At 44.4% G+C, this 25,802-nt stretch overlaps 3 protein-coding genes across 3 annotated transcripts in view; all 3 read left to right on the top strand.

Annotated features, from left to right (window-relative positions):
• Positions 1–25,802, top strand: part of LOC310691186 (C-type lectin BpLec-like) — a 136,657-nt gene that overhangs the window by 30,921 nt on the left and 79,934 nt on the right. The gene's annotated exons all lie outside the window — the stretch shown is intronic.
• Positions 638–7,003, top strand: LOC310691189 (C-type lectin-like). The gene is made up of 6 exons (XM_083470855.1): positions 638–724; positions 3,622–3,702; positions 3,932–4,023; positions 5,249–5,389; positions 5,910–6,024; positions 6,796–7,003. The coding sequence occupies exons 2-6, from the start codon at positions 3,636–3,638 to the stop codon at positions 6,861–6,863; spliced, it is 483 nt and encodes a 160-aa protein (XP_083326981.1). The 5' UTR covers positions 638–724; positions 3,622–3,635; the 3' UTR covers positions 6,864–7,003.
• LOC310691185 (struthiocalcin-1-like) lies at positions 17,501–23,437 on the top strand. Its single transcript, XM_083470843.1, has 6 exons — positions 17,501–17,889; positions 18,400–18,478; positions 20,139–20,230; positions 22,090–22,221; positions 22,477–22,603; positions 23,224–23,437. Exons 2-6 carry the CDS (start codon positions 18,412–18,414, stop codon positions 23,301–23,303), a joined length of 498 nt encoding a protein of 165 aa, XP_083326969.1. The 5' UTR covers positions 17,501–17,889; positions 18,400–18,411; the 3' UTR covers positions 23,304–23,437.

Raw genomic sequence — 25,802 nt, 5'->3', positions numbered from 1 at the left:
CAGGGAGGAGGAAAACCTAAAGCAAAAGAGCATGGACAGCAAAGAGATTGAGATCTCAGTTCTCCCTGAAAGAATGAAAGAAATCATCTTTCATTTTCATGGAAAAAATGGAGTTCACCAAGCTCCATTTTTAAATGTAGATTAAAAAAGGAAACTAGTTTTAATTTATAGAAGCTATGTTCACAGTTGTGGCTTCATTAAATCTTTGCCACGTGGATTTGCCTGTCGTGGAATCCCTTCATGTAGCAGAGGATACTGGGAAATTTTCCAATGTAAACACTCCATTTTGAAGGAAGCTGGCCATTCTTGTTGGGTATCAACAATACAAAGTCTGTGCCCTTGAGCAAAACGTGCACTCTGTTCCCCTTTCATTTTAAAATCAAACATATTGAAAAAAGTACTCCGCCTAGATATGGACTAAACCCCAGATGGTAGATGCATTATCTGATGTCAGTTATGTGTGCTTATTTTATTTAGGGTATTTGCTTCCCAACCCATTACCAGAAACCTAACTGTATAGCGAATGGATTAATTGTGGTAATTTCAGGAAACTGAAACATATTTCTCCTATCGATATCTACTCAACATATGGCAAGTGATTGAACTTTCATCCTTCCCCCTTCCCTGCCCCAACCCCCAACTTCACCAAAATCTATATAAGAACTGAGGCAGCAGCTCGCTCCTGCATAACGCGATATCCATCACCTCACAGGACGAAACTTGGGTAAGTTGGAGGCAATGACAACCTCACTTCTGATGCTATGGCTACTGATTTATATTTTGTATTGGGGGCTCTCACTAGCAATATACTCTATACCCACATATCTGTCCACATCCTTCTTCCAGCAAAGTCCCATTCAGTTCTCGCAGGTAAGTGAGTATACATATACTATGTGGGTTTGTGGGTTGAGAAGTTGAGGAGAAGAAAGCAAGGGCATGGGTGTAGTAGAAGAAGTAGAACACTCCCCATTTAAGCTCCCCACCCTCCATCACCATAGTTACTTATATTCCAGTTGAGCCAAGGAGGGGGAAGTTAAATAGCATGAGGAGGCAAAGAGGGGAGAGGAGTTTAGCTCCCCTCAGTCACTTCCCATGTTCTTCTAAAATCTAGACCTCGCCAAGCCCCAATTTTAAATATTCCTTCCTCCTTTCCCCTGCCTCTGACCTGACTAAGCTCCATATAAGTATTAAGGCAGCCAACTTGGGAGACAGACTTGCCTGTAGAAAGAGGAATCCATCACCTCAACAGGACTGAACCTGGGTAAGTTGGAACTGAGGTTGCGGATGGAGAGAAATTCAGTTCAGTTTCCATTCAAAGACAAACTTATCGAATTTGCACTATCTGAAACAATATGAGAGCTGAAACTCAGCCACCCTTTGAAATTTGTTCCTCTTTGAATTTTTCAACACACTTGAATTTCCCATTGAATTTCTCCAGCTGTGTAAGATCAGTAAAGAGGAGGGAGGGAAACACCCTGATAATTCCAGTGATTTTTATTCAGCACATGCAAGGCCACCTCTGTCCTGCCTCTGCCCCTCCATATCTCCTTGTTTGGATGGATAATGCTAATGGGCTACCCCATACAAGCCAAACTAGCCATGCCATTTTCCAGTCAAACCCTCCTCTGCCAGAGGAGAGGCACCATCACCAAATAGTGCCTCAACCAATACAGGCGCAGAATTTTCCAATGTCCTATCCATCAAATTTAGGAGGCAACCAATCACAGGTTGAAGCCACAGGAAATAAACACACACGACATCAAACTTTCTCAAACATGATTATTTGCTTTGCTAGATATGCAAAAAAAGATGAGTTGATGGTGTGATTGAGAGCAATACTGTACATTACTATTCTTACAGGATACTCTTACAGAGGAGGTGTGCTCTTCTCTCTCATAACTTATGGCTGCACTAAGGGATGAAGTATTAATGGGGATTCCTATTTTGTTTGCACTATATAAAATCTTAATTTACACAGTTACTACAGTTAAGGAAGCAATTGGACTAAAGCCCCCTGCATTTTACATTAAACTAGACACTGTTTCTGAGGCTGGTTTGGAAAGGGAGGAGGAGGATAGATGCTCAGAAGATAGGAATGACTAGGAGACTTTGAGAGGGAGAAGCATTTTTAAAAAAAAGAAAGAGACCAATGCACTCAAATCCAGGGGAGATCCCCACTACATCCAGATTGCTTAGATTACTGCCAAATAGATGAAGATTGTTTGAGAAAGAGAGGTGTGTGTGTTCAAATTACAACTCTTGCTGACATCCTGGAGTTTACATTAGGAGGGCGTGGGAAATCCAGAGACCTCAAAATATTGCTGGACTCCAACTCCCATCAGCCCCAGAAAGTATGTCTAATGATTGAGAATGATGATAGTTCCAGTCCAACACCCTCTAAAAGGGCCACATGACCAGTGGCATAGCGTGGGGGGTGCCAGGGGTGCCGACCGCACCGGGCGCAACATCTGGGGGGGGCGCGAATCCAGAGGGAAGGGACAAGTTCCTTCCTCCGCCGGGCTCCCCGCCGCCACCGCCAGCCTTGCGCCCTAGCGCGCGCGCCCCCCGCCGTCGCTGTGGCTGCGCTCCGCTCACTGCTCGCAGGAGGAGCAGCCGCTGCAGCAGCGCCGATGCCGCCACCGACGCCTGGCCGGGCACGGGCAGCCTCTGCACCCTGCTGCCGCCGCCATCCCCTCAGCCCAGCCACAGGCGGCGGCTGCTTCTGCCTCCATCCTCCTCCGGGCAAGCAGCGTTGTTTGCGCGGCAACTCGCAGGTTAGGGGTTGGGGGGCGCAAATTACTTGCCTTGCCCCGGGTTAGGGGGCGCAAATTACTTGCGTTGCCCCGGGTGCTGACAACTCACGCTACGCCGCTGCACATGACATACCTCTGACATAAGGAATATGCAAAACTGTTTGTTTACGTGTAGCTGCCTGGACAATGCAGAAAGTAGATTGAAACAACCCTGATTTTGAATCATCACATTTGCTTGGGAGTAAATCATTTTCCATATAGCAGGCATGTCCAACAGGTAGATTGTCTGTGGTAGATCTGTGGTAGATCACCGGTAGATCAGTGGCTCCTTCCAAAGAAGCTCAACAACTTTGATCTAAACCCCCCAAAGGGGGGGTAGATCACGGCCAGTTTTTAATTCTGTGAGTAGATTGCAGTCTCTTGAGAGTTGGCCACCCCTGCCATACAGAAAACAGATACCAGAAAGCAAGCACTGTTGTTTTTCATCAATACTTAAGGTGCTTCCAGCTGGAGGGTTTTACAGTCACCTGCTCAATGGTCTCCAACTTTTCTCTATAAAGCTTTCTACATTTCAACAGCTCCACTTTTACAGTTGACTCCACTTTTACCAGGCAAAGAATGGCAATTCCACATTTAAATTCCTAGTGTGGAAGTCCCATTAGTGTGTATGATTCATCAACCCTGACAATTTGAAACTTTAAATTCTTTCTTCTTCCTCTAATCTTCAAATAAAAGTTCAAATAAAAGACAATTGTTATTTTAAATACAGAAAAATACTTACTTTCCCCTCCCTTTAATCACCACTCTGGATCAATGACATTCAATGAATTCACCTCTTGAATTCATGGTACATTACTCTTTTCCAAAGGTAAACAAGGGAAGATGGGATTCGTCACCAAGTTCAGCCTTTATCTTCTTGGAATTCTGGTCTCCAGTTCTATCCCAGGAGGTGAGCATTATACCAAATCACCCAGAAGTCTTACATAGGGCTAAGCAGTCACTAAAAGGTACTCCTTAGATTTTGAATGGACAGCAGCCCAGCTAATCCTATTGGGACAAAAGGGCAGGGTTTTAAAATATTCTGTGTTTTCCTCATGGAATCACCAATGATATAGCTAAAGAGCAAACCTCTTAGTTCTTTTTGTATTCTTTCTTTTCTTCCTTCTTTCTCCACACAGCAAAGACCAGCTCATGTCCCAGGGACTGGATGCAAAATCAGGGCAACTGCTACGCTTATTTTGATTTTAAGATGTCATGGGAAGATGCTGAGGTAAGGCACATCCCTCTCCTACGAAATGTTATGTGAAAGTACATGAGAAGCATTTTAGACTCAACAAAAGAGATTTGATTTGTTATGATAAGGTGAAGTAGTTTACCAACCCAGGAGAAGAAGCAAGTCATCTGTGCATGAAAAGAACAATAGTGTGCAGTTTTAGGAAAAGGCATGTGGGCTAAAAAAGGGGGGGTCAGACATTGTTTGCCTCTGTAGAGATCATTTGGAATATGCAAACTTGGGCTTACTGAAGTGTTTGTTTTGACCCTCCACCTGTGCTCAACATGCATATTTGTGAATAGACTCAGATATTACAATAGGCCAGTTAGCTTCCTGTGACTGCCAAAGAGGTTTACCAACCCAAGGTAAATGCTACACTCCTGCAAATCTTCATAGCTTTAGAGAAGGGGTTGGTTTCAGCGGTTCTCAACCTGTGGGTCTCCAGAAGTAGCTATTAGAATGTAGAGAGATTATACAACAATGAACATTCATCTTAATTTGCATGAGTGTTTATATAACTTCCTATTAATCGTCCATCCATCCCACACTTTTCGAAGCATTTCTCCATCACTTTCCTAACCTCAAAAATTATTGTTTCTGTAGTAGATTTATTGCCCTAGAATCGCAGATCACTTTTATTCCCTCTAATTGTACGTTGGTGTGTCCTTCATTCCTCATGCAAAATACTCAGAGCCTGGAGGTGCTGTCAGACTAGTAACATTGCATCTGACCTCACATTTTGAGAATTTCACTTTGGTATTGGGAGGTACGAATACGTGGTGTGTGTTTTTCTTGCAATATCTCATTCAGTTCCTCACATTTCTGCAGCAATCTGTCATTTGTTTGTTTGTTTGTCTGTCTGTCTGTCTGTTTGTTTCTCATGAAAATTCTTCAGCATTTTAGTTCAAATTTATCCTAGCAAACACAGTTTTCTATGCAGTTTTGTACCTTTCCCTCATATGATTCATTGTACATGTTGTCTTCACCCATGGATTCCTTTTAATGCATACTTTCCCCTAATGCATGCTCTTTAAGTGTGAATTTCAATATATGCTTGTGTTTCAGTCTCCTTCCTTCCTTATCTTTTTTTTTTTTCTTGTTGGACAGTTTGAACGTGAGGGATTGGCTTTTAAATGAGAACTGAATTGAATTCATCCCCCGCCCATGCTAGTGGGGTATTAAATTGTGACAAGGTATCCAAATTCATTTCTTCCATTTTTAGATTGAGTGCCAGAGCTATGGCCGTGGGACCCACCTTGCCTCTATCCTCACTGAGAAAGAGGCAGCCTTGGTAGCCAAGCACATTGCCACATACCAGAAAAATCCAAGTAATGTTTGGATTGGGCTCCAAGATCCCCGTCAGGTGAGTTGTCTTCTCATAGTCTATTTCAGCCCATTGTCAGTGATGTAGGAGCCAACTCCTAGGGGCTGAGGTCCCTCCCCCCCCCCATAAAATATTTGAGGGGGCCAGCCCCCTCCCCCCATTATTGGGCACTGTCATTCAAATGCTGTGTGCGTGATAGATTATATGGGGCATGGCTTACCTGCTCACTTCCCAATATTTTATTCAAGTTGGCACCCCTAATCATTGAATAGTGGCTTCTTAACACCACCATTCTGTCCTTCTCTCAATCATCTCCCAGGATTAATCCAATATGCAACTTCTCCATTATGTTTATGGGGGTCCTCTACTATCTCCATCCTAAATGCCAATAGCTTCACTCTGACCAATGCTCCACATAACAAACCAATAACAAACTTAGTTGGTCTCTAAGGTGCAACTGGAAGGAATTTCTTTATTTTGTTTCAATGCTCCACATGATCTTTTAACGGAGCTCCTCATTTCAAATGACTGCATGATCTCTTCCATATCATTCCTGCAGAATGGGCGATGGAGGTGGGCTGACGAATCAACATTCAATTACCGAAGCTGGAAAACAGGGGAACCAAACAACTCGGGTGGCGTGGAGTATTGTGTGGAGTTGCTGCACGTCTTTGGTAAGGAAAACATTTCCAGGGTTGAGAAAAAGACATTTGCAACATGGATTTTACATTGCCATCTGCTTCTCCATCCATTGCCAATATTTCTCCAGATTGTATCTAACAAAGTTGTACTTAGTCATCACTACCTAGGTAAAGGTAAAGGGACGCCTGACCATTAGGTCCAGTCATGGCCGACTCTGGGGTTGCGGCGCTCATCTCGCTTTATTGGCCAAGGGAGCCAGCGTACAGCTTCCGGGTCATGTGGCCAACATGACTAAGCGGCTTCTGGCGAATCAGAGCAGCACACGGAAACGCCGTTTACCTTCCCGCCGGAGCGGTACCTATTTATCCACTTGCACTTTGATGTGCTTTCGAACCACTAGGTTGGCAGGAGCAGGGACCGAGCAACGGGAGCTCACCCCATTGCGGGGATTCGAACCACCGACCTTCTGATCAGCAAGTCCTAGGCTCTGTGATTTAACCCACAGCGCCACCCATGTCCCTCTTATCACTACCTACAATCATCACTCATACCTCATCACTTCCTACAATCCATTAAATTTAAAGAGTTTACTCTGAGGATGAGCTGGTTGGATACGACACTCAGCCATGTGCTTATCTGTACCAAGGTTCACAAATTAATTACTCTGTACACCAAATCAGCAGGGGTCCATTTGTTGACCAATCTGCATAGGTTGGTTGCATGTAATTATCTTCATTTATATACTTTATCCAGAAAACAGTGGTTGCCAAACTGATGTATGAGTCTATTATCTCAAATTTCAGATTTACGGAAGTGGAATGATAAAAGCTGTGATCAAATGAATACCTTCATTTGCAAGCAAGAGCTGTAAAGCAGTCCTACAGTTCCCAACAGTGCCAGCTGGGAGCTTTGACTGAAGTCAGATGCCTCTGGTATCATTTTCTCCTCCGACATCCCTCAAAGAGAAAGACCAGCTGTCTCCAATGACTCTAAAATAAACATTCATGTCTATAGCGTTGTCTTCTTCAGTCTACATCTTTGACATTTTCTTGTGGCTTCAGCTCTGTGTAATCCTAATAAATTCTCTCATAGGCATATACTTCCTAGTGCACTGCTATCCTCCTCCATCCAGCCGTACTTACAACTCCACTTCCAGTATTGCAAATCTCAACACGACGGGGGTGGGTGAGTTGCACTCCTTTCATGGAAGTCCCAGGGAAGCAGGAACATTGTACCTAAGGAGCATCATCCCTGCACTGCTGCTTATATCATGCAAGGCATCAAGCAAGACATCAACATCAGTGCAGTTTTTTCAAGATTCAGTCCACCACTTTGATTCAAAAAGACATCCAATTGCGTGGTGATTCCCGCCCCCTCCCACCAATGGAATAAATAAAGACACAGGACACCAGAATTTAGGTTAATGGGCGAAAATGGCCACAACTTTATTGATTACAGGTAAGAGTGGTATTGGCTTTAGGCATTGGCCCTATCAGACTATCCGGTATAACCGGGAAGGGTTAAGCACCAACAGGGGGAGCCCCCAAGATGCACATCCCTAGGCGTTCCCCGAGGGGTTACCGCTCGGGAGTGCGCTTTAGGCCCTAGCCTCCATAGGTTTCGGACGAGGCGACGCCCCCCGGAGTCCTTTAACGAACTACCCTTCAGCATTTGGGGGAGGGGATGGCGTTCCTCCCCCCCAACTCATTTGCATAATAATACCCCTGCCAATTCCTAACCGCCACATGAGCCAGGCTCGCCGCCAATACCCTCAGACCTGTAACCAATCCCTGATCCCCTGGAAAATGTCAGCAAGCCAAATATCGTTACCAGCATCGGAGAGATGCACGCCATCCCTGCGGTAGAGGGCCTCCTTGCTAAACTGGATGCCTGGGTGCTCAATGACCTGGCCACCCATCGCAGCCACTCTACATGCCACCGAGCGCTCAAGGATCCTCCTGGCTCTATTCACAGCCACAGGATTTTTGGAATCCCTCCACACGCGCCTCTCAAGCAAAGATGACCAGATAATTGTTAGATTTGGATAGGAGGCCCGCAACTCCCCCAGGTCATTGAAAATATGCCACATTAAGTCCACCCCCTTTCTGTAAGCTAGGTTGTTCTCGCCCAGTTGGATGACCACCGCCTCCAGTGGGCCTTCAGAAGCAATTCTTTTTGTAACTGCTGGGAAGAATTCCTCCCAACGCATTCCCCGACGCGTGATCCAGGAAACTTCAACATTGTTTGGGAGCTGCAGATCATCACACCAGCCCACACACAGTCTTGCCCAGTGGACAATGCTGTGGCCGATGATCCACAGACGCACCGCCCCAACACCTGAAAATAAAAGAGTAAGAGAGCCGGGTCAGGGGGGCTGATGGGGAAAGGAACGTTACCATGGTTTCCGGATGTATCCCTTATAAGCGTTCGACTCCCACCGTCCCATATCCATTATCCTCTCCGCCAGTAAACCCATGTGCACGGTGTTGGTCGCAGCCCCGATGCGGAAAGAATGTGCGGCGTACTCCTCAGATGGGAGCCCAATGGCAGCGATTGCCTTGCGCATAACCCTCGTGAACTGGTGCTTTGACAGGCAAGAGCCATCTGCGTGTATGAAGAAAGGGCCACTGGCTTTTGGTCTTCAGCACAAGAACTTTCTTGCGTCCTTTACTGGGCAAGGGCCAGCCTTCTGAGTAGCCTGCAGGCGGATTAGGGCCCCTCTACCAAGCTGATCGGTCTTTCAGCTGCGAATTTTCAGGATTACCTCTGAGCTTGACAAGGTCACGTCCTCTAACAGGAGCCCCCTGTTATTTCTATCCGGTTGGTCCTCACAGACCACTTCGCCTATGCGCAAGGCACCAAAGAAGGTGAATGAAAAAGCTGTGGAAAATAGCCTGGCCTCATACCTAGACCAGCAGATGACCCTGAACTTCTTACGTATTTGCATGAGTATGTCATAAGTTATGGGTCTTCTGCTATCGGGGCTAGGAGGTTGCGACCTACGCCAGCCTTCCAAAAGCTTCCGCACCACAAAGTGTGCGCAGGGGTCGACTGAGAAGAGAGCTTTGCAGAAGAACGATATTGCTGCGGAATGAATATTGAGTGTTTTGGGAGCCCGCCCTAAGTCGTGGAGGTGCACTAGATATTCTAAAACCTCCGACTTAGCCGGGGGCCTGCCCAGCTTAAATAGCGCTTTTTTCCGACGGAATGATGTGAAATCTGACCACGCCTTATTATAGGATCTTAGGGTTGAGGGAGCAACTGCTGACAATACTCCCTTTATCACTTCTCATTCCCAATACTCCAGAGGTGCTCCGGAAACAGCTGAGGCAGCTGCTGTGCATCTGGCGCCAATGAGCGAAAGCGATCCATCTGGAAACGAGACAGAGCATCCGCAATGTTGTTATCAATACCCGGTACAAATTTGGCTGAGACATACAAGTTTAGCCAAAGGCTGGAAAGGACAAAATTCCGTAAAAGCGACACTACTCTAGGCGAACAGGAAGATTGTTTATTTAAAACAGACACCACTGCTTGGCTGTCCATCCAAAAGCAGACCCTGTGGTCTCTAAATTGCTCGGCCCATAGATGGATTGCGAAAGAAAGGGGTGAGCACGGGCTGTCCCGACCTTAAATGCCCCCTACTAAGCCCGCCCCCACCGTCCGCCGATTGGCTGGTGCAGTGAATGATAAATGCTAATGAATCCCGGGATTCCCAAGTCCCGCGGGGCTGCAGCCAGCCCCGCGAGGATGTAGATGGGGTGTGAGCCCGCAACCCCCCCTCCTTATGTCAGGAGTGGCTTTATATCCAAATATAGGCCAAAACCTCTGCATTTTCCAGGAACCATCAAATCAAAATGGGAGATAATATATTCTTTTCTTTTTCCAAAATGATTTTTATTTGGTTTTACAAATTTAACATTATAATCATACCACTTCCTCTGAATCTCTGGACTTCCCACCTTCCCCTCCGTGGGTATTGTTGTTACCCTTCTCTACTGCATCTTTTCCCCATAAACCAAGTTTTTTATAACTTCATTATATCCATAGTTCTCGTTACATTACAAGTGTTATTGTGGTCCTGCTAGTGTTTTCAGCTGCTTACAGTGGTCTTCTAGGTAAAACATATATTTTTCCCATTCCTTATTAAAGGTTTGGTCTTCCTGGTTTCTGAGCTTTCCCAGTCAGTTTTGCCATTTCGGCATAGTCCAACAGTTTAATTTGCCATTCTTCTCTGGTAGGGACTTTATCTTCTTTCCATCTCTGGGCTAACAGCATCCATGCAGCTGTCGTCGCATACATAAAAAGTCTTTTCTGCTCCCTTGGAATTTCAGCATCTACAATTTCTAATAAAAAAGCCTCTGGTTTTTTTATATAAAATTATTTCCAACTTTTTTTCCAATTCATTATATACCATTTCCCAGAATGCTTTTCTTACCTTAAACATCCACCACATATGATAAAAGGTGCCTTCTTTTTCTTTACAGTTCCAGCAGATATTTGTACCTGTCTCATACATTTTTGCTAACTTACTAGGAGTTAAATATCAACGGTACATCATTTTCATATAATTTTATTTCAACGTACAGCATGCCCAAAAATTCAGATCAGTTTTCCATAACCTGTCCCAGGATGAGAGTTAGATATTATGCCCCAAGTCCCTCCTCCAGTGTATCATAGCGGATTTAACCTGTTCATCCTGGAGATAATATATTCAAATGAGTTCAAATCAGTGCAGTTTGGAATACCTCTGTCCAACATCTTGATTCAAAATTGCATATGATGGTTTCCAAAGTAGACCAGCACTCACACTACCATCTCAGGAACCATCACACAAAACTGGATGACAACAACATCTCCAGGGGTCCAGACTGAGGCAGTTTGTAATGGATTGGTATGCCATCTTGATTCAAAATGGCATCTGGCAGTTTCCAAACATAGATGAGAAATAGTTCCTCCATCTCAGAAACCATTGTGCCAGTTTTGGTGATGACATTTCAAGAGCTGTTTGAATGGTGGACAGGTGGCTAGAGGAACAACTTTCCAAAATATATAGCAGACACTAGCAGACAATACCTAGAATTGCCCAGCAAGTCTTAAAAAACAAAAGATAAAAAGATCGATAAATGGATAGGTGTTTCTTAATTCTTAGCAAAAATAATATATATATTTATTTAATCTTGTTCAGTAAACTATAATATACAAACCCTTCAGTACTGGTTAAAATCAGTGCAGTTTTGAGGGGTTTGGTTGAGGGTGGCACACTCTACTTCTAATCTAAAGAGATAGGGAGGTGCTATGATCCCTGAAGGTCCTAGCTTCCCTGGTCCATCTCACCGTTCATTGACAGAGCCTGCTCCTCTAGAATCTTTACTTGGGCTAGTGCCACATCCCTCTCTGGAGAAGATTCCTTCAGTGACAGCATGACAGTTGGGTTATCTCAAGAGGTGTCAAAATACGTGCAATTTTGAAGGTCCCAGTCCACCTTTTGGATTCAAGTTGGTGTCCAATGGTATCCAAACATGGACCAGAACCCATTCCTTGATCTCAGAAACTATCATGCCTAATCTGGCAAGTAGTATCTCCAGAGCTGTCCAAAGCAGTGCTGTTTGGGAATGGTTTGCTATGCCATCTGAAAATTAAGTAAAGAAGAAGTGAGAACTATTGCTGAGTTCCAATCTCTTTTTGACCACCCCACCCCCCAACATGCCAAATTTTCTGCATTTTGATTTGTCCTTTTCTCTCACAGCTTGCCCCCCTCACTCAGAATTCGGTTCCGTACTGGTAAAATGAAACAAGATACACCCTTTCAGAAACAATTATCCATTGTTTTCAGGGTTGATGTGACCCCAAGCCTCATGCAGGTAGAGTGAGATCTCAAAAGGTTCTAACACTACTTCCTTTACCAGTCAGGCTTTTAGCCTGCCAAAAGGTCTTAACCTTTAGACTCTGACTATTTCAACAAGGAAGCATTATAGGTGCTCTGACGGCATAGCCTCCATGTGTGCCTCAGTATTCATAAGTCTAGCCCATATTTGATGAACGCCCTAAGCCATAAACAGCAGTTAAAACATTAACTATCTACATCTGCAAAGTTGATATAAAGTCCATAAAAGTGCTAAGTAACTCATAAAAGTGGTGCCAAGTCCTTTAAACAAAGAGGGGGAAAGAACACATTGTGATCAAATGCACTGGTTTCAATCCTTCTTAAATGTATTAGTCCAGGCTATTTGCTTTCTTCCCAGCATGCTTCCTTGAAACCATCGAAATATATTAGCTCTATAAATACTCTCCTTCCCCCTACCTCCCACCCAGGGAGACCCTGTAAAACCAAACTTCCTTCACCCAGGTGCACCTTGAATCAGACCTGTTTTTCTCCCATGACCTAAATAACAATTCCATTTCAAACTGACGGTGGGTGACACAGTCTTGCCCCTGCAACTCCCCCAAGCGATGACCCAAAGGGTAAACTCTATTTGGGGAATGTACCCTGCTGCAGGACCTCTGGTACTGCCTAAATATGGAATCCATTAAAAAATACTGCTTTTGAGGCAATTTGAAACATCGGCTATATTCTTTTTATCCTTGATGGGTCATTAAGACATGCAAGACATCAAACAGTGTTTAAGTCATCTGTGGGGTGTGCATTGCTGTGTAAACCCAGATTTTAGAATACAGTTGACATCTCTGTAAAACAGATTGTCAACCCTGTACCCACATTTAATATCCTTAAGGATACCCAATTTTAAAAAGTCTTTTGGCCCAAGTGGCCACCAGCCTTCTTCTTTTTTCTACAATGCCCCAGAGGATAAGGGACACTTGGGGTGGGGGTAGGGATTACAACTCCCCCCAAAAAATATATATCATGGAAACGTCAATGTTTTTGTGGTGTTCTACAGAAGACCGTGTCTGTTCATGAAACTCCTAGTGCAGCAATGTCCAACCAGATGACCATGATCAACAGGTAGATTGTCGGTGTGCTCCTGGTCAATCGTGGGAGTAAAAGAAGTGATCACCCGTTTGTTCCTGAGAGATCATAACACGCCCCGCCCCCAGCACTGTGTCCCATTTTTGCTGCCAGTACAGCTTTGAAAGGTTGTATTTCCAGCATTGGCATCAGAGTGGGGAAAGGAGGAAGGTCAGCGGACTGTTGTGCAATCAATGTTGTGGTTCGAGGACCCGACCCCGGTGAAGTGAAATGAAGACACAAGGACACGTGATATAAGGTTAATGGGCTAGGGAAAGGCCACAACTTTATTGGTTACAGTATTTAAAAGGTATTGGCTTAGGCATTGGATCGAAACAAGTGGGTTCTTCACCAGTAGGTGGAGCCTGTCGATGCTAATCCGACTATAGGCTCACCCCTGCTGTCACCGAGGGTCGTGCCAAGGCCTCCCGCCAAGCAGGCATCGGACGGAATACACGACCCCCAGATTCCTTTAACGGAATACCCCTAAAAATTGAAGGCATAGGCGATGGCCACACCTAGCACTTCCACACAGCGCAACACATTATTCCAATGCCTAACCGCCACCCGAGCTAAAGGCTCGCCGCCAATACCCTCAAAGCTGCAACCAATCCCAGATGTTTTTAATGACACTAGCTAACCAGAAGTCATTCCCCAGATCTGATAGGTGGACACCGTCATCCCGGTATAAAGCTTTGTCGCTAATCCGAATACGGTCATGGTAAATCACTCGGCCATCCATAAAGCGCACCCAACGGGCTACCGCCCGATTTACGAGTTTCCTGGTTCTTTCAATGGCCATACAGTCTTGCGCACCGCGCCACACAGTTCTTTTCAAGAAGGAGGACCAGCACACTGTCGTTCTGGGACACAGGGCTGCAAATGCATTCAAGTCTCTTTTTATGCTCGACAGCAAGTCCACACTCCTTTTGTTGCCAAGGTCATTCTCCCCTAAATGAATCACCAGGATGTCGGGAGAGCCGAGCTTGGCTATTTTCTCCCGCAGCAAAGGCATCAGTTCTTCCCAACGCATGCCTCTTCTCGAAAACCAGGAAACTCGAACATCACGTGGCAGACCAAGGTTGGGTGCCAGGCCACAGCTCACCGCTCGCACGCGGGCCCAATGAACAATGCTGTGACCGCAAATCCACACGTTTCTTCCGGGCATAGCTGGGAATAAAGATAGAACAAAAGGAAGGGTAAGCAGACTAAGGGGTAGGCGCAAGGTTGCGAATATACGACTTATAAACATTGGATTTCCACCGGCCCAACTCTTTTATCCTTTCTGCCGGCAACCCCAGGTGCGCGGCCGTGGTGGCGGCCCCGATCCTGAACGAATGTGCAGCGTACTCATGGGGGGGTTGCCTCAATAGCCTTGCGCATTACTCTAGTGAATTGGTACCTCAACAGGGGCGACCCATCCTCGTGTATCAGGAACGGTCCCGGGACGGCTGGTCTAAGGCGGAGAAACCGCCTCGTGTCCTTCACCGGACATGGGCCCTGCTGGGCCGACGCCGTGAGCTTGAGCAGGACACCCTTGCCAGTCTGATCGGTCTTGGACTGACGCACCAGTACTGACACAGCAGATTCGGATAGCTGTACATCCTCACACAGGAGGCCGCGAGTTAAACCCCGCGCACTAGCTTCACACACAACCTCACCAACTCTGAGCGCACCAAAAAAGGCTATAGCGTAAGCCGCAGAGAAGAGCCGTGCCTCAAACTTAGACCAACAAATTGTCCTGAGCTTTACGCGTATCTGAGATAGCAATCCATAAGAAATAGGCTTACGACCAACGGTCCTGGGCGGTTGCAACCTGCCCCAACCTTCAATGGCTCTACGGATCAGAAAATCGCTACATGGGTCTTGCGCAAACGTCGCCTTTGAAAAGAAGCTGATGGCTGCTACGTGGATCTTTAAGGTTTTCGTAGCACGTCCGAGGTCATCCAGATGGGACAGGTAATGCAGGACGTCATCAGTGGTGTGGGGGGGTGTTATGTGACAGCCCAGACAACCCAAACCTGAAACCCAGGAAATCACACCAGGCCTTCTTATAGGACCTGAGCGTGGAAGGTGCCACGGACGCTAATACTCCCTGTATCACTTTGCGTCTCCAACGTTCCACAGGTACTCCGGAAAGGGTTCGGGCAACAGTTGTGCTCCAGGTGCGAGCGACCGGAAACGAGGAATCTGGAATCGAGACAAGGCGTCGGCTATATCATTATTGGCACTTGGTACGAATTTGGCTGAAAATAAGATATTGTACTCAAGGCAACGGAGGACGAACGCCCGCAGGAGAGAGGAGACCCTCGCAGACCGCGATGACTGCCTGGCAAGAATGTTCACCACCGCCAGGTTGTCGGTCCTGAAGCACACTCGGTGATCTCGGAACTCCTCTGTCCAGATGTGCACGGCCACTACTATTGGAAAGAACTCGAGAAAGGTGAGATCCCGCGTGATGGCCTGACCCTGCCATGCTGAGGGCCAGCGTTGCGCGCACCAGCGCCCTTTGAAATACAAACCGAAACCTAAAGACCCTGCTGCGTCCGATTGAACCTGAAAGTCGGATGATAGATTCAAAACATCCTGCCAAAGAGAGACCTCGTTATATTTTTCCAAAAAGGCTGTCCAGACCTCGAGATCTGCTTTGACCGACCTGGGGAGGCGAACCCTGTGGAGGGGGTGTTTCAGACCGACTGACAATCTGGCAAGGCGAGCACAGAAGGGGCGTCTGGGGGACACCACCCTGCACGCGAAGTTAAAGTGGCCCAATAAAGATTGAATTTGCCTAAGGGTGATCTTCCTAAGCTTAAGAGTGTCCTGAATTAGTTGTTTAAGGGCTTCAGTCTTTTCAACAGGTAAGCGGGATGACTGGGCCACTGTATCCAGCTCAATGCCAAGGTAAGTTAAGCGTGTGGCTGGTCCCTCCGTTTTCTCCGCCGCAAGAGGGACCCCAAGGTCCTCGGCCAGGGCTGAGAAGGCCTCCAGCAAGGAGGCGCACTCCCCCGTGTTGGCTCCGCCCACGAAAAGGAAATCGTCCAGGTAATGCGTGACCCCAATGGTATTTGCCCTGAAACGCAGGGCCCAGTCCAAGAACGTGCTGAAGGCTTCGAATGCCGAACAAGCAACAGCGCAGCCCATTGGCATGGCCCTGTCAACATAGTATTTTCCCTGAAATTTAAAACCCAGCAACCGGAAATCAGCGGGATGTACTGGCAAGAGGCGGAAGGCCGATTCGATATCACACTTTGCCAACAACGCCCCGGGGCCGAAACTGCGGATCAACTTAACTGCCTGATCGAAGGTGGCGTATTTCACTGTGCATAACTCGGGCGAGGATAAGGGACACTTGGGGTGGGGGTAGGGATTACAACTCCCCCCAAAAAATATATATCATGGAAACGTCAATGTTTTTGTGGTGTTCTACAGAAGACCGTGTCTGTTCATGAAACTCCTAGTGCAGCAACGTCCAACCAGATGACCATGATCAACAGGTAGATTGTCGGTGTGCTCCCGGTCAATCGTGGGAGTAAAAGAAGTGATCACCCGTTTGTTCCTGAGAGATCATAACACGCCCCGCCCCCAGCACTGTGTCCCATTTTTGCTGCCAGTACAGCTTTGAAAGGTTGTATTTCCAGCATTGGCATCAGAGTGGGGAAAGGAGGAAGGTCAGCGGACTGTTGTGCAATCAATGTTATGTAATCCATCTCCATAAAAGCTGAACAACTGTTACCCCCCCTAAAAAGAAAGCTGAACAACTGTGGTGCCCCCCTCCAAAAAAGCTCAGGAACTCTGCTAACTCCCCCCTAAAAAAAAGCTCAACAACAATCGGTAGATCACTGCCAGTTTTCTTTATATACTGGGAGTAGATCGCAGTCTGTAGAGAGTTGGACATGCCTGTCCTAGTGTATTATGGAGACAACATGGCTGCCACTGAGAGCTACCAGGTGCACAACCAAAGAAAGCATTCCAGAAACCCAGTTTGTGTCTCCAGCTTCCATTTGGATGGAACATTGCCTTCCACTCTGCTGGAGCTGCCCTCAAATAAGCCAGGTAGGAAAAATAGCATCTAAAGAAGAAGAAAACAAGGGTGTGTGTGTAGAAGAAGAAGAAGAAGAAGAAGAAGAAGAAGAAGAAGAAGAAGAAGAGTCCCCAGTCTAAGCTCCCCACCCTCCATCACCACAGGTACTTATATCCCAATCTCAGAAATGAGCCAAGGAGGGGGGAGTTAAATAGCATGAGGAAGCAAAGAGGAGGGAGGAGTTTAGCTCCCCTCAGATGTTTCCCATTTTCATGTAAAAACTAGACCTCGCCAAGCCCCAATTTTAAACATGAATAACATGAGCGGTTTCCACAGTTTGGGTTTTATGGAATTCTTGCCACGTTGACTCATCTACTAGGGAACGTCTTGCATGTGGCAGAGGATTCTGGGAAATATTCCAAGGCAGTCTCTCCCTTTATGAAGGATGCGGGCCAGTCTTGTTACAGGACAACTTTGCACTACCTGAAGTGAGGGTGTGCTCTTTGAGCAGATTCAGCACTCCCCTTCACTGACACCTTTCAGTTTCAAAATAGAAAGTGGTGAAGGAAGTGCCCCTCCTGAATTTGGGTTTATCTCCAGATGGTAGACCTGTTCTTTGATTCTAGTTAAGTCTTTTATTATTGTATTTAGAATATTTACTTTTCCATCACCTTTCACATAAATACCTAGGGACATTCATGCAACCAATCATGTGTTTTTATGAGTATTTGAAGTACAGCCTTTCCTTTGTCATCTGTGCTTTATTTATGCCTAAAAGGTTGAAATTCCTTCCTCCTTTCCCCTGCCTCTGACCTGACAAAGCTTCATATAATAATTAAGGCAGCCAACTTGGGAGTCAGGCTTGCCTGTGGAAAGAGTTATCCATCACCTCAAAAGGACTGAACCTGGGTAAGTTGGAGGTGGGGTTGAGGATGGGGTAGAAATTCAGTTCAGATTCCATTTAAAGACATACTTATTGAATTTGCACTATCTGAAACAATATGAGAGCTGAAACATAGCCACCCTTTGAAATTTGTATCTCTTTGAATTTTTCAACACAGTTGAATTTCTCATGGAATTTCTTCAGCTGTGTAACGCATACAAAAATGATGTACTTGGGGAAGGTGTTAATAGAAATGCATATTCTTGGAGATTCCTCAAATGAGCATATGATCTCCAAGGTCCCTTCTAATCTCAACATTCTATAGCTCAATGAATCGTCAACACTGATAAACATCAAGCTTTTGTTTCTTTCGTCTTTCTCTAATCTTCATAGTTCTTAGAAGTTCAAATAAAGTAGAATTGTGATTTTAAGAGTAGACAATGTTTAAGTCCTCCTTCCTTCCATCACCACTTGGGATGAATGGCAATCAGTGGAGGTATTTGTTGAATTCACTGTACATTCCTCTTCCACAAAAGGTCTACCACAAGATGGGATTTGTCACCTCCTTCGCCTGTTGTCTTCTTGGAGTCCTGGTCTCCAGTTCTTTTCCAGGAGGTGAGCATTTTAACCAATTTTTGAGAATTACCCAATGCAAACTATTTACCCCTAGTCCTTCAGGTGTCCATATAAATATAATTAATTCATTTATTCCCCCTTTTTAAGTCTAAGTCATAATATTAAGGCAGGCAATCAAGAATGCAGACACAAGAGAATTATGATTAATATTACTATCTTAGTCTTTATATCAACCCTTCTTGGGCTTGTAATCCTAGTTACTATCACAATTCAGGAATTCAAGCTTGCTTAGCAATGTCAAGTTTGAGATAATGTTACCCTGAGAAAGCTTCCAAGATAATATTGTCTTTCAAACATATCCTCAAGGAAAGAGCACTGTACACCAAATGACAATCCTATTGCACTCTTTGAATATTTTGGTTCTCCATTCAGTGACTACTGAAGAGCCATCTTGGCCATCCATCACATCTGGGCTCTGCTGGAATAAGAATCCTCCTTTGCTACTGCTTATTCTTGCCCTTACCATCTTTCTGCTTCTCTTGTTTTCTCTTTTAAAATAATAATAATAATAATAATAATAATAATAATAATAATAATATAATAATAATAATAATAATAATAATAATAATAATAATAATAATAATTCAGTTTTAAATTTAACATTTTCACTCAAATATAAATCAAAATCATAAAAATATAGGATTCCCTGAATCCTTAGACTTCCCTCTACTCCTCCATGGCTTCCATTGTTAATCTTTACACACCTGCATCATATAATGTTCTCCATTTATTCTTAAAATTCAGTTCATACCATAGCACTTGTTACGTTACAAGTGTTGTTATAATTCTGCCAATGTTTTTAATTGTTTGCAGTATTCTTCAAGGCAACTTATAAATCCCCCCCCCCATTCTTTATTAAATGTATTATCTTCTTGATTCCTGATCTTCCCAGTCATTTTCGCCATTTCAGCGTAGTCCATCATCTTTATCAACCATTCTTCTCTGGTCGGAACTTTATCTTCCTTCCATCTCAGGGGCAATAGTATTTGTGCAGCTGTCGTCACATACATGAATAGTCTTTTCTGCTCCTTTGGTATTTCTGCACCTAGAATTCCTAGTAAAAAGGTTTCTCTTATTTTCTCAATCTATTTCTCTCCTTTCTTCACTTTTCCCCTTCCCTCTGCATATAACCTCCCTCACATATAACCTCCTCCGCCTCCTTATCTTTCTGTTTCACGCTTTTAACCTGTGCTGCTCTTCTTATCCTCAGCTGTTGTTTCTCCTCGGTGTCTCCAGCCAGTTCTCTATTCCCTCCTTGGGGACATTCCTTCTTTCACACTCTGCCAGACACACTTTTATCCTCTGCCTGCATCCTCTTTCTGCAGTTTTACATTGCCTTGCCCCTTTCAGTCTACATAGCTCATATTTGAGGCAGGCCATGAGACCAAAAAAGCATGAGAGGAGCTGTAGAAATCTTTATCTGGGTTAAGTGGCATTATATCAATAGTGTTTGTTATATTTTCAAGCGATGGTTACCCAGCTAAGGCTATTAGAGCAATGGTTTAGGTTAGGCCTATATCCATTGGTTTCAAAATTATCTGTGATTGCTCAAAGCAGTCACCCCTTTTAGCAGTGTAGCTAAAATAAGATTTCACATAAAGAACAACCATCTTATTACTTTGTTCCTTTCTCCTCATAGCCAAGGCCCTGTCCTGTCCTGATGGCTGGCTGGAAAACCAGGGCAATTGCTATGGATATTTTGATACCAAGTTGTCATGGAGAGATGCTGAGGTAAGAAATATTTCTCCTCAAGCAAAATGTAATAGAATCATGGAATCATAGAATTGGAAGGTATTTCAAGGGTCATTTAGTCCAAACCCTTGCAATGTAGAAATCTCAACTAAAGCATCTGTGGCATTTGCCTCCTAGGTGGGTCATAAGGAAAGGGTTAAATGAGTGTGATGTGATTGGCCAGAGAGAATGCAAGGGGAGGAGTAAAAGTTAGAGTCGGAGGTGTGTGTAAGTTAGTTGAGAGTTGAGTGTTGGGAGTTGGAGAAGTAAGAGGGAGGAATCGCCTGTGGGTTGGTCAAGTTGTGTGGTGAGATAGTGAGATGAATTGTTAGGTGGAGTCAGATAGATAATTGGAATAATCAGTTTGAAGTTGTTATTTGTTCATGCTTATACAAATAAACTTGATTATTTGTTAATGTTAACAACTGTCTGGACTCCGTGTGTCCCCAAAGAGAAACGGGGTGGTGGCAGTGAAGAGGCAATCTCAGTGGTGGCACAGGGTCAATAGACCGTCAAACGTCCGGGGACCCTGTGTGATCGCCACAGCATCCATGACAGATGGCCATCCTACCTTGGCTTAAAAACCTCCAAGGAAAGAGAGGCCACAGCTTTCCACTGTCAAACAGATCTTGCTGACAGAAAGTTCTCCCTAATGTTTATAATTTACATCTTTTGGGTTCCTATCAGATTCTGTGAGCAGGGCTATCCTTGCCCTGGAACAATACTTGTCCAGCATCTCAGACTTAACAAAAGAGAGTTGGTCACTTTATGTTCCAGTGAAGCATCTCCGTGGGAGCTGAGAATGTGACAATTATGCCAAATCCTCCCCTCCCACCAGGAGAAGAGGGAAGTAATCTTTGTGTGGAAAAGTAGAATAGACTGCAGTTCTGAAACAGATCTGAGACTGCGTTCGCAAAACATTTCATGGCTCTGGCTGTCTCCCTAGAGAACTCATGTATGAACTGTAGATATTGGCAGTCTATGGGAGTGTTTGATCCTCTGCCTATGCTCAGCCTATATATTTACAGAATAGTATTTTTACAATGTCAAAAAGCACCCAGTGACCTAATTCCAAAGGGAATTTACCAAACATTACATATGTACTGCACCCCTGCAACTTTTCGGTGCAGGGGTGACATAACAGTGCGTGCTGTGTGGTCTGCAGTGTTGTGAAAGGATGCAGTGCTGATCATTTGGGTTCCCGAGCTCAAGTTAAAATAAATTAGGCATCGCAAAGCAAATCTCCCAAGTTCAAATTTCCTTGCCTCTATTTAAATGTAATACTCCCTTTCTGTAACCTTTTGCAGCTTTTTCAACATTCCACATAAAAATGCTTCCACCTAAAATTTCTACATAAAAAAAAATGGGTTTGTTGGAAGACGGGCTTAGGGTTTCTCCAGATGACCTTTTAACTGACCAGTCATCCTGCATTCATCCTAGATGAGCGGGCAAGAACATGCTCCTACATTTGTTCATTTATTTATTTATTTAAGTGGATTAATTGTGCAAACCTACACTTCCTGTTATGTGCTTGAATTCCTCATGTGAAATGCTGTCGATCTGGAGGTGTCATTAGTGCACAAAAGTTTAAGCCCGGCAACATGGTATGTGACACTAATTTCTTACAGTCTACCAGTAAGACTTGCCTGTTGAAGGTCAAATTACAGAGAAATAAATAAAAATGTTGATATTCCACAAACTCTGCATCATTCCTTTTAGTGAGATATGGTTTTTGAACTGTTGTTATCTGATGTGTTGTGAGACACTTTGGGAATGACTTTTTGTAAAAGTGGTATATAAAGAAACATGTTCTGATGGCAGTTGTGGCAAAATGTCTTTCATTCTTTCTTCATTCTTAGACTGCATGCCATAGCTATGGCCATAGGGCCCACCTTGCCTCTATCCTTAATGTGGATGAGACAGCCCTGATTGCCAAGCACATCTCCACATCCCAGCAAGAACAAAGCAACGTATGGATTGGGCTTCATTACGTGAGTTGCCTTCACTTGCTCTATTCCAAGTCATTGTCATAGAGTAGTGGCTTCTTAGCATCACCACTCCTTCCGTATATAATAATATCCAAGAATGAACCCCACATGCTACATCAATATTATTTTCAGTGCAGTTCCTCCTCTGACTCATTCATAGCTGGCACTACCTTCCCACTGACCAACATATCCAGATAATATTGACACCAGGCTCCTCATTTCCTTACTTACATGATCTATAATGTCTCAATCTTGCAGAATGGGCGTTGGAGGTGGCCTGATGGATCAGTCTACAAGTTCGACGAAGGTTACAAATCCTGGTACCCAACCACACCAGACGACTGGGCCCCTTATGAGCATTGTGTGGAGCTCCTATATTTTCCAGGTAAGGAAACTATTTGCAAGGTCTGACAAAATAACAATTAGATGTTAAGTTCCACATTGCCACACACTTCTCCATCAATGTCCTACTTCTCTCAGGATTGTAAGTCATACTCAAAATAGTTCCATCAAAATCAACAGACCCAGGTTAGTATTTTTTGAAAGTCCATTGATTTTAAGGAGTCTACTCTGAGTATGAGTTAGTTGGATACAACTGTTGGTCAGGTATTTGTTTCTTTACAGCAAAGATAATTACTTTGTAGAGTGGAACAGCAGTGACTTATGTGTTCAGCATTTAGGGTCACTTCCAACATACCACAATGTAGAAGGGTTAAGTTACAGCCTATCTGCATAGTAAATTGTACGTGACAACTGCCCTGGGATATTTGGATGAAGGGTGGTATGCAATTTGTAGCAATCACCACCACCATCACATTCATGTTGTATTCTGAAAACTGGTTGCCAGGCTAAAGTCTGAGTTGTGTATTCTCCTCACCATAGGGAAAGGGTTGAGTAAGGGATGTAGAAAATCTAAGATCAGAAACCAAAATTAATCTGGACTATTTATTCTTCATGTGCCTCCTAACTTCTGGACCTAATTCTGTCATTTGTTCTCTTTTAAAGAAACCGTTTACAGTTTTGTGAAATGGAATGATAGAAACTGCAACCAACTCAACAGCTACATCTGCAAGAAAAAACTCTAAGCCAGCAACTGTCATTCCCAACTGTGCCTTCTGTGATTGATGGACAGCTCTCTGGAATCATTACCTCCTCTCCAATCCCTCAGTGATCAACTCTCATCCATTATTTCCAAGATAGGCTTCAATACAATGTAATCCTAATAATCTCTTATGCATATATTTCTTGTCATGATTCTGTCCTTCTCATCCCATCAGTCCTTCCAGCACCAGTTCTCAGAGCACAATTCTCATGATGAGGAGGCACTCCTAGGATGAGAGTCCCAGGAACAGTGGGGTGCTGTGTCTAACTCTCGCTGTGTCTAGCACTGCTGTTCACAACACACAAGGCACTCAAATCCAGATGTCACCACAAATTTCATTCCCCAAAACAAACACTTTTCCTTAGAGCTGTTCAGTGCAGAATGATATGAAATCCAGAATTTTAGAAGCCACAAAATGAGGACAGGGAAAGAAGAAGAGTTTGGATTTGATATCCCATTTTAACAGTACCCTAAGGAGTCTCAAAGCGGCTAACATTCTCCTTTCCCTTCCTCCCCCACAACAAACACTCTGTGAGGTGAGTGGTGCTGAGAGACTTCAGAAAAGTGTGACTAGCCCAAGGTCGCCCAGCAGCTGCATGTGGAGGAGTGGAGACGCGAACCCAGTTCACCAGATTACAAGACTACCACTCCTAACCACTACACCACACTGGGAAATTGCAAGGGAATCCCATTTAACCTGACCAGCACCATGTTCTGGAATGCTACACTAAATTTTAAACCGGATTCCTGCCCCAGGAAAATGCTGCCTAGAGCTTCTAGTTAAGAAAAAGATGTTCAATATTCTCAGGCACACATTCCCCGCCCCACCCCAAAGTCAGTGTTTCCAAATGAGGAACCGACAATGAGTATTTGCTAACATACAAATGTAAATTCAAGGATCGGAAGCATTAAGCAATATCAAAAGATGGCAATTCAACAATAGCAAGTTACCCAGTCCTTTCACAGACTTGTTTTAACTGAACATAACAGACATGAACAAGGGACAATACTGAGCACTAGCTGGACATCCTCCATGTTGTTTTACTTTGCATGCATGGGCTTGGTGCATCTAATGGCCCCATGTCCATTTTCCTAGCTCTCTTCTCTTTTGCATAAATGGTCACAATCACTAGGATAGTCAGGTCACAGGTTTTATTACACCTAAATGTCACAGCACAGAGAGAGACAGAGACACACATCAGTGCCAAAGATCTCCCTGAGCAGCTTCCCTGGGTTAGATTTTTCTTACACCTCTATAAGTCTATAGTCTTATGCCTCTGCCTGCTATAGTCTTATGCCTCTGCCTGATGTCACTCCATCACTCCAGCCACCACCCAGCATTCCCCCCCCCCCGGTTTGCCTATTGTTTAACCAAGACTGAGGATGGGAGAGAAGTTCAATTCAGTTCAAAATGAAAACCAGGCCTACTCACACTTTCTAAAAACAATTCATGAGCTGAAACACAGCCAACCTTTGAAACTCACATTTCTCTGAATTTTGCAATGCTGTCCTCAGGTAACGTATATAAAAAAATCCCAAAACTATTGTTCATACAAATTCATAGATTAGTGTAAAAATGCATTGTATTGGGGAAAATTGCTTTTAAAAAACATGCTTACAGTGGTACCTCAGGTTACATACGCTTCAGGTTACAGACTCCGCTAACCCAGAAATAGTGCTTCAGGTTAAGAACTTTGCTTCAGGATGAGAACAGAAATCATGCTCCGGCGGTGCGGCAGCAGCAGGAGGCCCCATTAGCTAAAGTGGTGCTTCAGGTTAAGAACAGTTTCAGGTTAAGTACGGACCACTGTATATTGGGATAAATTCACACTAAAATGCTGATGAATCTACATAAATATTTTTTTTAAAAAAAAACCAATGATGTGCAGATGTGGAGAGCTGAATTAAAGATGGGGGGGGGGATGAGAAACAGACAGAAACTAAAACTGGCACACCTGTTTAACCTTACCCACATCCTGAACAAGACACACAAGATCCTGTGCTGAACTGCATGAGGAGAAGTAGCAGGGCAGAGCTGAGTAAGCCCACACTGGTTGCACCTTCATTGATATCCACATGTACCACTGCAGGATTGACTGCAGAAGGGATGGAGAAGACATTCAATTCACACTATGTTTGAAGCATATCTCCCCAATTTGCACTTTCCAAAATAATACAACTGCTGTAAAACAGCCATCCTTTAGACCTTGGCACTTCTCCAGTTTTTGAAATGCAGATTGGTGGCCAAGCAGCGTAATGCATATATAACTGAAGACAGCACATTAAAAAAACATGTGTTGGTGAAAATAATGTGCAAAACTATATTATATTTCAGATCAATACTTTGTAGGTTGGGAAACACTGAATGCCGACATGTGCACGTTAGAAGAAATGTTTGTGAAAGTGCTGGTGAATTTCCTCGCCCCAGCCAAAAAAAACCCCCAAACCTTTCACCAATAGTTGTGGAAATGTGAGGAACTCA

The sequence above is a fragment of the Podarcis liolepis genome (genome assembly GCF_965112155.1).
Source record: "Podarcis liolepis genome assembly, chromosome: 13".
In the NCBI taxonomy this organism is placed as follows: domain Eukaryota; kingdom Metazoa; phylum Chordata; class Lepidosauria; order Squamata; family Lacertidae; genus Podarcis; species Podarcis liolepis.
This window is presented reverse-complemented; position numbering and strand designations above follow the sequence as displayed.

Excerpts from the sequence above, each read along its gene's own strand:
- LOC310691185 (XM_083470843.1), top strand. The coding sequence starts at position 18,412 with ATGGGATTTGTCACCTCCTTCGCCTGTTGTCTTCTTGGAGTCCTGGTC. Across the intron at positions 20,231-22,089 it reads TGTCATGGAGAGATGCTGAG|ACTGCATGCCATAGCTATGG; the intron begins GTAAGAAATATT and ends CTTCATTCTTAG. Across the intron at positions 22,222-22,476 it reads TATGGATTGGGCTTCATTAC|AATGGGCGTTGGAGGTGGCC; the intron begins GTGAGTTGCCTT and ends TCAATCTTGCAG.
- LOC310691189 (XM_083470855.1), top strand. The coding sequence starts at position 3,636 with ATGGGATTCGTCACCAAGTTCAGCCTTTATCTTCTTGGAATTCTGGTC. Across the intron at positions 3,703-3,931 it reads CTCCAGTTCTATCCCAGGAG|CAAAGACCAGCTCATGTCCC; the intron begins GTGAGCATTATA and ends TTCTCCACACAG. Across the intron at positions 4,024-5,248 it reads TGTCATGGGAAGATGCTGAG|ATTGAGTGCCAGAGCTATGG; the intron begins GTAAGGCACATC and ends TTCCATTTTTAG.